This window comes from Knufia obscura, assembly GCF_036327395.1.
Source record: "Knufia obscura strain CCFEE 5817 isolate CBS 148926 chromosome Unknown scaffold_2, whole genome shotgun sequence".
In the NCBI taxonomy this organism is placed as follows: domain Eukaryota; kingdom Fungi; phylum Ascomycota; class Eurotiomycetes; order Chaetothyriales; family Trichomeriaceae; genus Knufia; species Knufia obscura.
The window spans coordinates 2315558-2331358 of NW_027042688.1; the positions used below are offsets into that span (position 1 = coordinate 2315558).

A 15801-nucleotide genomic window follows, 5' to 3' on the forward strand; every position below is an offset into this window, starting at 1 on the left:
TCTGATACCACAATCACTCACTACACGCAAAGAGGTATGTCGACAACAGCGACCTCTTCAGTGAGCCTGGGATGAGAAATCAAGAGCTTTGTCAGGAGCTGTAAAATGTTCTGCGCACATATGGCGATCGATACTCTCATCTCATCAGCAACCTGAAGAACGCTTCAATGCGCACTCTTCAGGTTCATAGGCTAATCCCTCGTCCAGTACCTTCTCGACCACGATTCCTCGTCGAAAGAACTCTAGCACACCGTCAAAATGACTCGAACCTCTGTCCTCAATGACTGCCTCAAGTCGATGAACAATGCCGAGAAGGCTGGAAAGCGACAGGTCATGATCCGACCCAGCTCCAAGGTCATCATCAAGTTCCTCAGCGTCATGCAGAAGCACGGTATGTCTTATATCCTCACACAGAATCGCGCGCACAAGAGATGGAAAGGCAAACCCACTCGGGCTGATAACTAGATGGACGTTTCGAACTTGTACCCCAACGACATCCATCCTTTAAGTGTCCGAAAGAAGAACACACCCAGCGGTCATTCTTACACATTGCCTTTCTCTCTCTCCATGTCTGGTACACGTTTATTTGTCCGCAACATCGCGCTTCACGAAATGTCATGTTGCGCAACCAATACTAACAGATCTGAAAGGCTACATCGGCGAATTCGAAGAAGTCGACGACCACCGATCCGGCAAGGTTGTCATCCAGCTCAACGGCCGACTCAACAAGACCGGTGTCATCTCCCCACGATACAACGTCCAGCTCCGAGACCTCGAGAAGTGGATCGTCAAGCTGTTGCCATCTCGTCAATTCGGCTACATCGTCCTGACCACCAGCTCCGGCATCATGGACCACGAGGAGGCAAGACGCAAGCACGTCTCTGGCAAGATCATCGGCTTCTTCTACTAGATGCGCATATCTATTCGAAATGATGTGTTGCATACTGGTTGCTTATGACTGAAATGTCCTTGAAGATACCCATCAAAAGTTCAGCATGGGGCGTGGTATAGACCGCATGGCATAGATAGTGTGGTCAATCAAAGATTTCCTGCCATTTCATGTTGATATTCTTCATTCTCAGATACACTTGCTTTTCGCATCTGATATTCTATGCGTATAAGTTGATCAGCCTCTGGACTGCGAAGGACGTAGCATTCCCATGATCGGCAGACGCATATTCGTGTTGAAGCCTAGGTCCTGTCCAAGTCACTGCTCGAAGGCACGATGGATCCCAGTTTCCAGGTCTAGTCGAGCCTGAATCCAGGTCAGCCGATGCTGATCTGGGGTAAGAACCGAAGCTTAAACAGAGCAGGTTAGATGCCTCACGAGCTGGATGGTCGGCAAATGCCACTTCGCATCGTCCATCGACTTTTGTCTGTACAAAATATGCTCGCTACCTGAGTTTCAGGTAGAGGCTGTCCAACGAGATGGCGGACAAGAATGCGACACCAATGAAAAGAGTTTCTCGAGCTTGCACCTTCTGCAGAGCTCGCAAAAGCCGTTGCGATCTGTAAGTGCTTGAGATGCCAGGAATCGCCCGCCGGAGGATGTGGAACCAACGCTTATGAGCACTTCCCGGGCGCCCGTCAAGCCTGTAAAGTCTCGCTGCCGGCTTCTGATCTTCGCGAAATAGAATTCCTCACGATAGCCGGCCACATAGATACCTGGAAAGCTCGTCTGCGCTGATCTAACATGATGCAGGGACGCCTCAGGTGGGACACCCCCATGTGGTCGCTGCAAGAAAGAGAATCGAGAATGCATCTTGGGTAGTTCCCATAGAGGTGGAAAGCGTGTGAGGAAGAAGACACAATCGAGTGGTGCTCTTTCCACAACACAGAATCTACCATCGCTACTGCCAGTGCAGGAGAGCTCCAGCAATCGCCAGTTTGTGCCTACATCAACTCCTACTCTGCATTCACCTCAGCAGCTCAACGCTCTTCAACCACTACCGCTCTCGACCATCCCAACCACAAGTCCGGACGAGGCTATTTCATCTGAGTCTGGAGGAGAGTCGCCAATAGACGATACCATCCCGCGCAACCCCTCGGATGCATGGCAGCTGCTCAGAGATGTTGCCAGAGATGATAACACAGCTGCCTCTGCTGTTTCAGGAGGTGCGCAGAATGGCTTGGGCCACGCTCATCGAACACAAATCCAAGAGCAAGCTGGTCACAGAGGATCAGGTCCCATCTCACATACCGGAATTGCAACCTATAGACTGGTTCGAGAAGGTTATCTAACCCCAGAGATCATCAAAGCGCTCATCCACCAATATCGTGAGCACTATCATTGCTACCTGCCATTAGTGCCACGTTCGTACTTCGAGGAGGACGCTATTGATAGCTGGGCCGTTACTGCAAAACACCTACTCACGGCGGTACTTACAATAGCCTCAAAAGACCTTGTTGAGCAACCACATATCCACCAATCCATATCGAGGTACATGCACGATCTGATATCAGGAATTGCAGCCGGCCATGATTGTGAGGTCGAAGCCGTGGAAGCACTGCTCTTGCTAGCGGAATGGGAACCCCAAGGCTTGAGGAATAACATTGAGACTGTTGGCAGAGGTGAAGAGGATCGGTCGGCATGGATGCACGTCGGCATGGCTTTAAGGACGGGCTACTTCCTCGGCCTAGACAGAACAGCCTTCAGACAGGAACCAGACGAGGAAGCGCAGATCGATGCTCGCAAGAGATTTGCCTGGGCAAATTGCTATGTCTCCGACAGACTCATTTCAGTCAGGATCGGCCGTGCCTTCTGGTCTCGTGGTCCCGGCTCCATGACGGGACTTTCGACGAGAGACTTTCCAACCCTCCAACCGCAATTTGATGGTGACGAGGACTATGCCAAAATCTTTCAGGCCCAACTGGACCTAACACAGCTCTTCTCGAATGTTCACGATGTGCTCTACTCTGGCATGAGAAGCAGTACCTTGATGATGTTGATGGGGGAATACGTCAGGTACGTCGATGACTTTCGCACAGCAATCGACCGATGGTATAGCACGTGGGGCAACATACAATGCTCACAGCATATCAAAGTCACATTGCAGATGTCATACCAGTACCTTCGATTGTACACCAATGCGTTCGTCTTCCAGGCGCAAATATCACAAGCCATCTCGAAGAAGAAAAAGGACAAACCGCTGCGGGAGCATCTGAGACAAACTTTCAGCAACGTCGGCGCCCTCCCAGATGCACGCTTCATTTGGGGAAGTGTTGCCGCTGCTAAGCAGTTCTTGAGCATGCTTGCTGGAGTTGACCCCACGAGACACCTGCGATACATGCCTCTGCGGTTCTATCTCTACGCCATCTACTCTGCCGTCTTCTTGTACAAAGCAAGATCGTTTGGTGTCATGAACCTCCCTGAGCAGCAAGCTGTTACGAACTTGATTCATCAGTGCATCGATGTTCTTCGACAAGCATCACTTTCGCCTCAAGATGCCGGGTCAAGATACGCACGCCTGCTTGAATTACTCTGGATGCGCCCGCTCAAGCACGGACACTCTTATCCGCCTATCCAGTCACCAGCTGCGAGATCGAACAGTCAGCTGTCAAGTACAGGCTCAATCAAGCTGGATGCGGGTGGCTATATGCAATACAGTCCAGCAGGGTTCTCATGGCTCGACCTTGAAGCCGTGGGTGATTTTGTGTCTGGCGACGCTATGCCGAACTCGGGCACGCCGTTCATGGACATGGGTGGCTACCAAAATTCCGCGCAGTTCATGCCTTCACCAAATGCGATGAATTGGCAAGGACAAGATGCTATGAACGGCTTCCAGCTCGATTTGAACGGAAACCTCCTTTTTTGATTTCAGCCATGCGAAAGGAAAAGCAAGTGCTCATGATCAGTCGGCGATTGACTGAGTACGGCAATTGAGGCCAGAACGCCGTTGATTCGCATGCGGAGTGTCTTGATTCTTCCCCGCGTGGGTTTCTGCCTCGGAGAAGACCTGACCGACCAGCGGCATAAGTCCAACAGGAACTACACAAGCTGTCACGAATGGGCCAGGTGAGCAAGACCACACATGAGCTCCGCCGCTATCGATCGCCTCGAGATAACCTCACGTCATATTCGGCGCGCCTCTGGCACCATGGCGACAGCACCAGTTGTCGACGCTGCGCCAGCAAAAGCAGCACCAGCAGTTGACAACGAGATCAAAGGTCGACTCGCGCTCGTAACAGGCGCATCAGGGGGGTAAGCAAGCTACAAGTTCGCGTCAACATAGCTGACACCTCTCCAGCATCGGAGCCGGCTGCGCCCGAGACCTCTTCCTCCACGGCGCTTCCCTCGCCCTCACATATTCCTCGAACAAAGCCCCAGTCGACAGTCTCATCTCTGAGCTACAAGCCCAGGACTCATCGCGCAAAGTCTCCTCCCATAAAGTCGATATGGCCTCCGACGAAGACATGAAAAGGCTATATGAAGAGATGGAGCAGATACATGGTCACGGTCCAGATATCCTCGTGTCCAACGCAGGCTACGGCAAGCGGATACCTGATATTGTCCACATACCTATATCGGAATGGGATTACACGATACAGGTCAATCTTCGTGCCAGCTTCATTCTTACAAAATATGCAGTTCCGCATATGCAGAAACAGCATTGGGGTCGTGTCATCTTCATGTCCAGCATATCTGCGCTTGGAGGTGGGATCAACGGGGCACATTACGCTGCCAGCAAGGCGGGTCTCGACGGTATGATGCGGAATCTGGCCGGCAAGCTCGCGAAAGACGGGATAACAGTTAACAATGTTGCGCCCGCGATGATTGGGGAGACGGGCATGATACCGAATGCGGAATTTCTGGTTGGTACACCGGGAGATGTGAAGAATATACCTGTTGGGAGGTTGGGGACGCCGCAGGAGACGGCGAATGTGGTGACGATGTTGTGTAGGACCGGGTATATGACTGGGCAGAGTCTTTTGTTGTCGGGAGGGTTGAAGTAGCGACCGCCCTCCAATGCCGAGATGATGCCAGTCGCGTTGAATCGAACTTCCTTGTACCCAGCGCCGTCCCTTTTCATGCACATCTGAGTGAGAACGGGGACAACAAGAAGCCAAGCCCCAGCTCTAACGGGGCTACATACGCCGTGTCATGATCAAAGCCAGACAGCCTACAAGATACAGGTGATGCAGGACTGTGGTGTTTCCGGGCTGACTTTTATTAGGTGCCTCTTGTGACGTGCACCGGTCGGTCGCGCGGCCCCATGCATCAGGTCGACCCTTTTTGGTTCGTAATGTTGAAGAGACATTTCAAGCCCGCAAGAGCGACCGGATTCGACCGCAATGGTGCGAGAGCGCCTCGCCATGCTTATGACCCGCAGTGCCGGGTATGTTCTGAATTCCTTGGTCAGTCTGACTGCTAGTTTCTGAGGCATTGCAGTCTGTAAACTTGATCGACAACACGCAGGCATAAAATACCTAACATCGCCGCCTTAACCTGAATCACTAAACGCCTGCTCAAGCAATGCGTAGGTCGAAGTGAGCACGGCTCCAAGCGTCATCCATCCTTCCCTGCTATCACTGGTGAGCAACCCTAGGACGCAGACTTTTCCTTACGAAGTGGTAATATCTTCTCTGCTATAAGCAGTACTTACCACTCGCCTCGTGGCATAATCAACAAGACATCGGCGGGCTTCAGTGCTTAGAAGCTCGGTTTGATGCATATCTGGCCGATGCAGGATTGTTACTCACAAGCATCCAAGGCGATCTATGAGACACCACTCAGATACAAGCTATTTCCCTCAGGGCCATTTCTGCAAGAGACCGCTGATTCAGCTGTATTTAGCTGATGTGTCATGGACGCGCGTAGGTCAGATGTGCATTGGGACAATTCCATGCGGTACTGGCAGTCGGCCTGGCTATTTCTTGTACGAGGCCCCAACAAGGCGAGATCCGTCGAGTGAACGACTTATAGACTATCATCTCGCTGTTATTCACCGGTCGTTGAAGGCCTCCCTTTCCGCTTCGGGCCGTTCCTCAAACTCCAGGGCAGCTATTCTCGCTTCTAAAGCTTCTTTTACGCAAAGGTTTGAGTAAGCTGACATGCGTTCTGCGCTCGAAAATTTCCTGTTGTGACGCGGCAAGGGCGGCAAAATGTGGTTTTGTTTACTGAAATTGAGCACTTCTCCACTAGAATTCTTTATCACGGTTCCTCCCCCTCGCTGCTTTGGTGGACCATGAAAGACCGTCTGGCTTGATCTGCGCTCACTCGTGTTCGAAACCTCTTCGGCGCTCCGCTTCAGGTCGTCAGCAGCAGGTCAAGTGTTTGGGAACCGGCTGCTGAAGGTTCGTCATGAGCCCATCCATGCGAAGGCACGATCACTTCCGGATTTGGATAGGAGTGCGACTTCCTGATCCTGGTTCTAGCAAGTGTCACGGAGAAGGCAAGAACCTCACCGGTTCTCTTGGTGCGTTCGGGGCTATCGTTATCGATGGCGACAACATGCTATTGATCGCCATCTGGATCTCGTCGCCGAATACTCTCTATTAAGTCTTCGACGGCCATACGTCTAGGTTGGCTCATCTTCTTAAGTTGATGGTCGACGCTGTGTATCCGTTCCTTCGTGCGCTTACAACGCTTCTGAATTTCTGCTTCAGACATTGTACTCTCTGTACAAAGGGGTGCATTAGCCCAGCTTCTACCCTCTTTCCTGAATTGGAACAGTCTGTAATCCCGCTCATTGAAAGACGAGCTCGAGATGTGCTGCCAACTCTCGTCGGAGTCTCTAGATGGGGTGTAGACCCTAATCCACTCTCGGACCTCAGTGAAGGGGAACCGGTCTGCTGTTGAAGCTGGTGCTGGTCGGACGGTGGTTTCCCCCGAGACATTCGAGATTGGCATGTCCGACTCTATAGAGCTAGATTCGTCGGTTTCCACTCTGTTCACATATGGAAGAAGCCAGGGATGTCCCAGAGCTGTTGTGGAGCTCATGCGCTGGCTAGCCGTAAGAAATTATAGTCTCGAAACGAAATCGAAAGAGTCTTTAGTCGTTGTCGCTGCACTAATTTTATCCAGTGACAGCGGTGCGATGCCATCAGCAAAGCGGCACATTGCACGAACACCGCGTATCGGTAGATCCTGTGACAAGAGCCAGGACACTAGACATCCTACTGACCACATATCGACCCTGTCAGTGACTGTTGTATCATCTGTTAGACCCAGCATCTCTGGCGCTGCGAAGTCGGAATCTCCTCCGCCACTGAGAGTGGTATGCAGTTTCGTAGATTCGGAGTGTCTCTTAGAGATACCAAAGTCTGCTATTTTCACCCACCACTCCGGGGCCCTCTGGGCGACGAAGATATTCTGAATCTGTCAATACATTCAGATACATTCTGTTGAGGAGCAACACTCACAGCAGGTTTGAGGTCTTTGTGCACGAAATTACGTTCATGCATGAACTTCATTGCCTCGGTGACTTGGAAGATGATAAGCTGGCACTCTTGCTCTGGCAACGCGCGAGCAACACATTGCTTCAAATCCCCAAGATTGAAATATTCCATAGCGATGTAGAGATGTGTCTCGTTCTGGAACCAACCCTGTATCTGAACGAAGTTCGACTCATCCTGAAGGCCGTGTAAGCTTGTCGCCAGTCAGGACCAACTGTTCTTACCTGAGCCAGAGCCGCATGGCAACTATCTCGCGTATGGGACTTATTGCCGTCGCGAGTCGGGCAACCTCCTTCACGGCTCTTGGCATTCCTGTTTTCGTCTCCTTCTACAATTTGACGGTCCCGAAACCTCCACGGCCCACAAGCCGCTCATCAGCCCATCTTTGCTTTTTGACTCCTCTTCTGATACCACGCGATCTGTCAGAATAAACAGTCCGATGTTCGACATGATTTTCGAAGAACGTGGTTGGTAGCTCGTAACGCTCAGAAGGTCATTGATGCTATGCTCAGAAGTTAGACGCGAGTTACGAGGTTCTTCTGCGGTATTTGACGCCATGTCGAATGGCTAGGACAAAGCATGTATTGCATGGGGCATCGTAGAGACGGGCGCAAGAGAGTCGTGTCCACTACCTTGTTGCAACCGTTAGGGTCTGCTGCAACGAGATCTCGGTACGAATGGAAGAAAGGCTGCGCAAGATGTCTGGCTTCGAAGAAGCAGCCCAGACGACTGTCAAAGCAGTAGCGAGTGATCGTGCAGTAGGCACGATGAGGCGCAGGCTGGGCGAGGAACCATTCATGCACCCCAGTGGCAACTGCCAATAGTATAGCAAGTCATCGGCAGGAGCATCGTGCGGTCTGTGAGTGTTGCAACGGTGCCATAGCATTCGATGGATTTTCGCAGGAAGCATACATAAAATGCCAACATCCTGTATCAACGTGAGATGATGAGCAGCGGACGGTACTCTATCATTTGAGCTGCGTGGATGCTTCTGAAATACGGATGGCTGCCGTAGCTATCATAGTTGCGGCTCGAGAAGGTAATCTTTGTTTCCATCGGATGTATGTACATTCGCGCACGATGATTCTTTCCTCATGGTCTTGACATATCGATCGAAGTCGAGTCGAAGGAGTTGTTGTTGCACTTGCAATGACCAGTGTGAAAGCTCATTTTCGCCATGAACATGTCGCCAATCACCGACACAAGTTTTCGGGATGGCATCTCACCCTATCCTTCTGGTCAGGACTTCGTAGGTGTACCCGCACTCGGCACGCATGAGTCTTGATGGTCCTCCCAGTTGTATTGATATGTGCATGTCGCGAGGTCATGCCTGGTTACTCTACCACATCTTGTACCATTCATCTGACGGTGACTCTAAGCAGATGAAAATGAATAGATTATAAGACCACATGATATGTCGAATACGTGTCAGCATACGCGTCGACGTCAATCCCACGGGCAGGTCTTTCAGGCGGGTAGCATGGACTTGCGATTGATGCCTCCTTGATCATGTAGCATTGCCAAAGATTCACAGCATCTCCTTATACTTGGCTCACGACACGCACCCAAGCAAATAGTATCATAACTCATCATATAAACACATCACAAATCTTTCCTACTCATCTACTCCTCATCATTGACCCTCCTCCTCCAATCCTCACCAACATGCAAGCTCTCAACCACACTAACACCCCTCCCAACGCCAGTGACACTCTCCTTACTCCACCACTTCCCCGACGCAACCCCACCCTCACCACGTTTCCGCGCTCCCTGCTCATCCTCCGTATCAGAATCGATCAACCCACCAAAACCACCCTCATCGCCAATAACGACAACAGTCTGCCTGACCCAGCCCTGCAACTCGCTCACCAGCGAACCGTCCGTTCCACATAAGCTCTCCTGGATGTATACAATTTCAGGCTGGATACTCCTTAGAATATGTTTATGTCCTTCGCGGCTGGTGAATGGCAGAATAGATGTATCTCGGTCCACGAGCGCATTAGCTTGATTATAGAGCGTCTTGAACAGGCTGTTTGCCTCTTCGTCTAGTGGATTGGTGATCTGTCTCTCGAGAGTATTGTCGTCCTTACCGTCCTTCGAGCGACTAGCCCTGCGACCCAGGTTACGTTCCAGCTCATCTCTTGGTCCGTGATGTGGAAGGGAGGAGTTACTCTCCATGGGCTGTGGGTCGACGTGCGCGAGGATGCCTTTGTCTTGCGAGTCTTCATTTTGTGCCTCCATTGGGAAGTCACCTGGGGTCTGTGAGGGTGTGCCGTTTGCGCCGGGTGTGTTGATCTTTGCGTAGGAGGATGTGGATTGGCTGCGTTCCGAAGCGGCAGACTGCTGACGTTCTGCAGCGCGGCGAGATATAGCACTGAGTGGGTGGGTGTGGAGGTTGGGCGAGTAGATAAGGACTATGATTCTGGTTGTTTCTGTGTTGAGATATTCTGGTAGGTGTGCTAGGATGGACTGCGTTCTGTTAGTACGATTGGAGAAGTCGGGATGTTAGTGGCTTACCTGATGAGCATCGACCTCGAGACCATCTGTGCCTTTCTCAACCGAAGAAACAACGACAGCAACAGTTCTGCGTTTTCTTGAGGATACTGAGCTTCTCCTCGGTGCTTCAACAGCCCCAGAGTAGAATTCTTGAGCAGTACCTTGTCGTTGTAAGCTCCGTGAAGCGGCAACAGCACCGGCGCCTGCAGCGGCTCCGATCACTGCACCTCCAAGTGAGCCGGTTGATTTTCTTGGTGACATGCTGTGGGACCTTTCTGGCTTATCCGCTTCCTCTGACCACTTCTCCTGGTCACTGAAGTGTTGGTCACCTTCACCAGTCCCTCGAACCGCATTGACGGCACCTTCAACCATGGTCCTCGCACTCGTCGCCCAACCACCACCAGTGTTGTTGCTCCGGACAGGTGTATCTGCTCGAGTGAGACCTACGGCGTTTGACATGCGGGCCATGAATCCCTGGTCTTCCTGAGATGTGGTAACACCAGTCGACATGGCCCTTGACTGGTCATCTCTGAAGTATCCAGCTGCTTCTCCTCCTGGTGGAGGCATTTGCTCTGGCGGTGGCCCCTGAAAACCACCTTGCGCCGGCGGCTGTGGCTGGAAGGATCCCGGTGGAGGTGGCTGCTGCCCTGCTGGACCAGGTCCTGGCGGCAGACCACCACTCATGCTCGAGTAGCCCGCCGCAGCACCCAATCCTGCGGCACCTGCAGCAGCAGCGGCACCTCCAAGTCCTCCTTCATTAGGCCTGCCGGGAGGACGAGTGCCTGTGGCATGGTAGTGTTCTGCTTCGGACTCTGATGAATCTTCTGAATCTTCCTTCTCGCTCCATATCCATGCTGCGAGTCCGACTGTTGCTGCTGTTACAGTCAGGGCTAATGGTATCCAGTAGCCCAGTGCTGAACGGTTGCCGGATGCGCCGTAAGTAGTGCGGGTTGTGGTAACCGTCCTAACTGTTCGACGTTGTTCTGAACCCATATTTTACGTAGCTGTGATCAGCTTCTAGCAATATTGGTGTCGTTCATGCGCTGTAGAGTGTCTATTGAGGTTTGGACGCGCAGTCCTCGTTGTATCAGGCTCGTTGTCTGCAGATGCAATGCTGCCTAACGTTTTGACGTCGAGATGCAGACTCGCGGGCGTGAGCAAGTCCAGTACGTTGTGAGAAGGCGGGTCGGGTAAGCGCAACAGACTGGCTTTGGCAAGCAGTAGAAATGTCGATGGCTGGCGTCGAGGTCACTGACAAGCATGATCCAACCGAGCTGAGGCTGGTGAAGCTAACGACTCCGAGGCGTTCAGGGCGCTGTGGGGAAAACAAACCATGCGCGGTGGCTGTCCGGTTGTCAGGGAACACATGCGATTTTGAGATCACGGAACTAAGAGGTTGTGAAACAGTAAGCATCACGGAGTCACAATCATTCCTTCTTCATGGTCCAGCAGTCCACCTTCGCCGATGAGTTCGAAGACGACGTGTACATGACAGCCAAAAGCAAAGAGATGCCATCAGATCTGAGGCAGCGCAAGCCAGAGCAGCAGGATGCTGCGTCGACAAAAGTATCGACTGAAGTTGAGATTGAAGACAAATCCTCGCCTGTGATCTCTGTGCTAGACATCTTCCGGGTCTTGTTCGCCGTGATCGGTGTGACTGTGGTAGCATCATACTATGTTACTTCTGGCGAGTCCTACATCTTTGGTCTGCCTCGACCATGGTTCACGAAGCCGGCTGAGCTAAAGCAATATTTCCAAGGACCGGTATACCTGGCGCCTGCTGAACTTGCCAAGTATGATGGCAGCGACCCGATCCTACCTATCTACCTAGCAGTCAATGGAACGATCTTCGATGTGAGTGCAGGCGCTCATACCTACGGGCCTGGAGGATCATATCATGCATTTGCTGGGCATGATGCATCAAGAGCTTTCGTCACGGGCTGCTTCATGGAGGACAGGACGAGCGATCTGAGAGGGGCAGAAGAGATCTATATACCCATTGAGGACCCAGACGAGGAGATCAGCAGTGGTGAGCGCAAGACAAGAGCAGAGCGAGAAAGAAGAGTAGCAAAGAAGAAGGTGCAAGATGAAGTCGATAAATGGGTAAAGTTCTACACGAACAGCAAGAAGTATTTCAAGGTTGGAGAGGTAATCGGTGTGGAAAATGAGCCTGTTGGTCCTGCTCCGACTTTGTGTGCTCAGGCGCAGAAGGGACGGCCGAAGAGGAAGAACATGAACAAGAGGGAAAGTGCTCCTGGAAAACCAGTCCAGTAATGCCGTATACATGCACATATCGTTCGAGCATTTCTTTTCTCGATATCATTCGATTCAACCAGCAATTTAATGCAATGCATTCGTCTTCGTATGTGGCTGCGCCGAGAGCATCCTGAGCATCTTCTGCCCTGCCTCAGCGTTGTGTCGACCATATTTGCCTATGCGGGTATACATATCGACCAGCCCCCCATATCGTCACATCATCACAAGCGGTTGTCCACCCTGACCATGTTCATTGCATCTAATCGCTAGCAGCCGCTCTTGTGTAGATTGATCCTGTGCTGTGAGAGACAACCTTCTGGATGGTTCCCTTCTCCTCCAGGTCTTTCAGAGCTCGGCGGGCGAGAGAGCCGTTGATCTTCAGTCTGTCAACCAGTACGGCAACCGTGATGAGTCGGTAGGATTGGACATCTTTGTTGAGTTTGTCGGATGTCGCCTTATCGAGGATGACTGCGTGTTGGGCCTTGTCCTTGACTGTATGGAGATTGAATCAGTAATTGTCCTTCAATCCTTTTCCACACCTCGAGATCGGAATGTTGTCGACGTACCCTTGCCCTTTGACCACTTCTTCTTTTGCTTCTTGCCGCCGGATGTTGCTGGCGCCTATGAAATATCGTTAGCTTTGATGTTCCATGATGAGTCGTCTCTGGATTATGCGCGATCGCTAATCATTCGTGCAATCGACCAATCGTGCTAGGCGGTTCGGGAGTGCGACATACCATATTGTCGGATCTATGTGGTTGACGTGAAGATGGGAAAGAAGACGATGAACTGATGTAGCGACTCCGAGTATGGCTTTGCACCAGGCCCCACCACAAAGTGCGCCAAGACTGGGAAGCAATCCCACGTGATGAATTGCTGCCTCAGGCCGTTTAAGCCTGCAAAGGGGTTCAAGTTTGCTTTCATGTTCTCCTTCGCTTTGCGAAGCACACAACGACGAGCGAAAACAAAGTGAATGGTTGAGTTGTGCTCTTGCAGCCCTAATCAGTCTTTGCCTAAGCTCCCACGAATTTTGTCCTAGACTGCACTGATTCGTCTACCTTCACCTACGGACACTCATTATGTCTGGAACCAGATATGGTCAGTCTGACCAGGAGCCGATCAAATGAGAGGTGCTAAGGTGACAATCGTTGCGCCATAACAGATTACAATGCCAAATCGACCCTCAAGATTGTCAAACAGCCACCTAATCAGCCCGATTAGCCTTTCGCAAGTGCCTTCTTCTTCTTCGAATCTGGCCAGTCAGTGCTATTACCGCATAACGCTACTGAAAGCTGTCGTTCTACCCTCTATGCTGCGCGGTCTACTTCCTCATTGACTCCTCCGTCCTGAACATCGACTCCCGCTACTCCTGCCCGGACTTCCTCCAGAGCTGCTTCTGTCTCAGTGCCTGCGCCAGCACCGGCGTTATCGGCCTCGGCTGTCACCGCAGCCGTAGTAGGAAGGGGTTGACCTGCTAAACTTGATTAGTGATCAATTCAAAACTTATGGGCACATTCTCCGACTTACCCGGCCCGGTCGATGAAATGCCGCCGTCTTCCGCTTGAGCCTCGCCAAACTTCTTTTCAAATGCAGCCTCAACTAGTTAAAGTCTCCGTCTCAGATTCTCTTCTTGAGTATGGTCCAAGGGGCATCTCCCCCAGCGCGAAACCGGCCACCTCCCATTCGGCAGTCCAAGCCTATGCTTCAAATCATCAATCTTCTGCTGCACCTGCTCTGCGTTCCAACCAGATGTCATAACGATTTCTTCGACGAGATCAAGAGGGGTATCAGTAAGCCAATCTATGCCTACATACTCGTTCAGCACACTCAGCAGCTTATTGGCGCTGATCAAACCGTTGTCGAGTGTTGCCGCGACTGACCCTACCCGCCAATCGTACTTTGGGTCTTCCTCAAGGGGCTTGCCAAGGGCTCGGACTGCATTGTAAATGTCGTCAAGGCGGTATTGAAGCTTCATGCGGTCGACGGAGCCCCAGGCTCGTTTGGCTTCTTCAAGAAGGCCCACAACCAATTGGAGCTGGCTCGTTGTATGAGTAGGGTGAAGGTGTTTGACTTTGTGAAAAGCTTCGAGAACTTTTGCTGGATCCATGGCGGTGGTGAGAGGAAGAATGCGATCATGATGTTCTGAATGAGTACCGGCTTTTATGCTGTATCAGGACTGATTGCTGCTAAGTTCTGATGAGACTTGTGCCAGTTGTCAGACATATGCTTGTCTTTGGCAGCAAGCTTGTCTCTACAGCAATGACGGAAGAGAGCCAGCCTTTGGTCCACTTCTTCCATCGAGTGTACCGGCCGGTCAGCGGAACGTTTGTTGAAACTTGCGTAACTCTCGAATGAAAGACCGGAGCAGTCGGTGGAGGAGGCAGAAGAGAGCCAAATCAGAGCAGGATAGGGTAGGTTGTCTTCTGACCGTCAAGTATCAGAACAACTCGCCACGTTTGGAAGTACTCGCCGAGACGCGACCTCAAGTACAATATTTGGCAGGCATCTGTGATACGCATCGCTCCTTCTACTACAAGCCCATGTTCACAGCCAATGGGTAGTGGTATCACATCGCTGGCATACTGCCTCGCCTTCCACGCTATCCACCATCCACAATCGTCTCCTCCTCCCAACGACTAACCGCCGCCAAACCTCTTCGCAACAGCAGCCTCAGCAACCTCAATCCTTCTCCCCAAATCCAAATACCTCTCATCCCCTTCGCCACCCCCCACTGCTGCTGACCCCTCATACTTCGCCAGGATCATTCTCTGCACCTTCCTCAACTCCTTGATATTCTCCCTGACCTCTTTCTCACTCCACCTCCCCGTCTCGATAATGCCTTGCAACAATCCAACCGGCGCGTCAAGCAGCCAATTCCGTCCATCGAAGTCACGCAAGCCTGTGACGAGCGTGTCGAGTGCTTCCTGTGCATTCCTGAGTGCGACGCCAACTGGTCGGGCCCAAGCTCCAAAGCCTTGAGGCGTAAAGCGCGGCTGATTAAAAGACGAGAATGTATCGTCGATGTCGTGAACGTATCCGCGCAGGATGTCAAAGTTGATGTTGGTCCAGGTTGCTCGTGCTTGGGCTAGAGATGTTTGGAGGTTGGTGAGGGTGGTGAGTTCGGCGGGGATGCGAGTGTTGCTAGCTTTCGGGATCGTAGCGAAGATCCGTTGGGGGTCCATGATGTGGATTGAGGGAAGAGCTACAGCTGAGCTGGATTTGACCTGCTTATAAGCCCTGCTCATGGTGGCGTTCTGCTTGTGATGCAGCGTTTGCTGTCGCTGGCTGGCAAGCATTGTGCTCACAAAGGAGGCACTAGGGACTTGGTTGTCGAGAGTGCACGCGGTATAGGAAGAAGCAAGCAGAACGTGGCAGGTGAGGGGAAAACACAGTTGAAATTGACTTCCAAGCCGAGCAGAGTATTGGAGTGGAATGACAGAACAAGCAGGAAGCAGAAAAGTGAAGTGCCATAGTTTGAGTGAAATCGACACATGCGCCAGAGATGGTAGGCACATCGACCGGGTCAATCATGGCTAAATGTCCTGCTTCCGTCGCAACCCCTCGGTCGGTGTCCCAAATCGTCTGACTTGCGCTGATGAGCATATAGTAATCTCACTTGAACTGATGGCATGACCAATGTACGTCAAGATGCCA

General features: G+C 51.8%; 8 protein-coding genes across 8 annotated transcripts; 4 read left to right on the top strand and 4 right to left on the bottom strand.

Annotated features, from left to right (window-relative positions):
* Positions 1 to 258: 258 nt before the first annotated feature.
* On the top strand, positions 259 to 910 carry RPS22 (40S ribosomal protein S22; the record flags this gene model as incomplete). Its single annotated transcript, XM_064871133.1, has 2 exons — positions 259 to 391; positions 651 to 910. The coding sequence occupies 2 exons, from the start codon at positions 259 to 261 to the stop codon at positions 908 to 910; spliced, it is 393 nt and encodes a 130-aa protein (XP_064733586.1).
* A 655-nt stretch (positions 911 to 1565) lies between these two features.
* On the top strand, positions 1566 to 3815 carry PMZ80_002702 (uncharacterized protein; the record flags this gene model as incomplete). The annotated part of the gene is made up of 2 exons (XM_064871134.1): positions 1566 to 1600; positions 1703 to 3815. 2 exons carry the CDS (start codon positions 1566 to 1568, stop codon positions 3813 to 3815), a joined length of 2148 nt encoding a protein of 715 aa, XP_064733587.1.
* A 282-nt stretch (positions 3816 to 4097) lies between these two features.
* On the top strand, positions 4098 to 4953 carry PMZ80_002703 (uncharacterized protein; the record flags this gene model as incomplete). Its single annotated transcript, XM_064871135.1, has 2 exons — positions 4098 to 4201; positions 4248 to 4953. The coding sequence occupies 2 exons, from the start codon at positions 4098 to 4100 to the stop codon at positions 4951 to 4953; spliced, it is 810 nt and encodes a 269-aa protein (XP_064733588.1).
* A 1501-nt stretch (positions 4954 to 6454) lies between these two features.
* Positions 6455 to 7509, bottom strand: PMZ80_002704 (uncharacterized protein; the record flags this gene model as incomplete). Its single annotated transcript, XM_064871136.1, has 3 exons — positions 6455 to 6947; positions 7125 to 7312; positions 7363 to 7509. 3 exons carry the CDS (start codon positions 7507 to 7509, stop codon positions 6455 to 6457), a joined length of 828 nt encoding a protein of 275 aa, XP_064733589.1.
* Positions 7510 to 9018: 1509 nt separating this feature from the next.
* On the bottom strand, positions 9019 to 10884 carry PMZ80_002705 (uncharacterized protein; the record flags this gene model as incomplete). The annotated part of the gene is made up of 2 exons (XM_064871137.1): positions 9019 to 9864; positions 9913 to 10884. 2 exons carry the CDS (start codon positions 10882 to 10884, stop codon positions 9019 to 9021), a joined length of 1818 nt encoding a protein of 605 aa, XP_064733590.1.
* A 447-nt stretch (positions 10885 to 11331) lies between these two features.
* PMZ80_002706 (uncharacterized protein) lies at positions 11332 to 12165 on the top strand (the record flags this gene model as incomplete). Its single annotated transcript, XM_064871138.1, has 1 exon — positions 11332 to 12165. The coding sequence occupies one exon, from the start codon at positions 11332 to 11334 to the stop codon at positions 12163 to 12165; it is 834 nt and encodes a 277-aa protein (XP_064733591.1).
* Positions 12166 to 12406: 241 nt separating this feature from the next.
* On the bottom strand, positions 12407 to 14254 carry RPS25 (40S ribosomal protein S25; the record flags this gene model as incomplete). Its single annotated transcript, XM_064871139.1, has 5 exons — positions 12407 to 12639; positions 12714 to 12768; positions 13473 to 13621; positions 13675 to 13741; positions 13817 to 14254. 5 exons carry the CDS (start codon positions 14252 to 14254, stop codon positions 12407 to 12409), a joined length of 942 nt encoding a protein of 313 aa, XP_064733592.1.
* A 529-nt stretch (positions 14255 to 14783) lies between these two features.
* Positions 14784 to 15392, bottom strand: PMZ80_002708 (uncharacterized protein; the record flags this gene model as incomplete). The annotated part of the gene is made up of 1 exon (XM_064871140.1): positions 14784 to 15392. One exon carries the CDS (start codon positions 15390 to 15392, stop codon positions 14784 to 14786), a length of 609 nt encoding a protein of 202 aa, XP_064733593.1.
* Between the last annotated feature and the right edge of the window lie 409 nt (positions 15393 to 15801).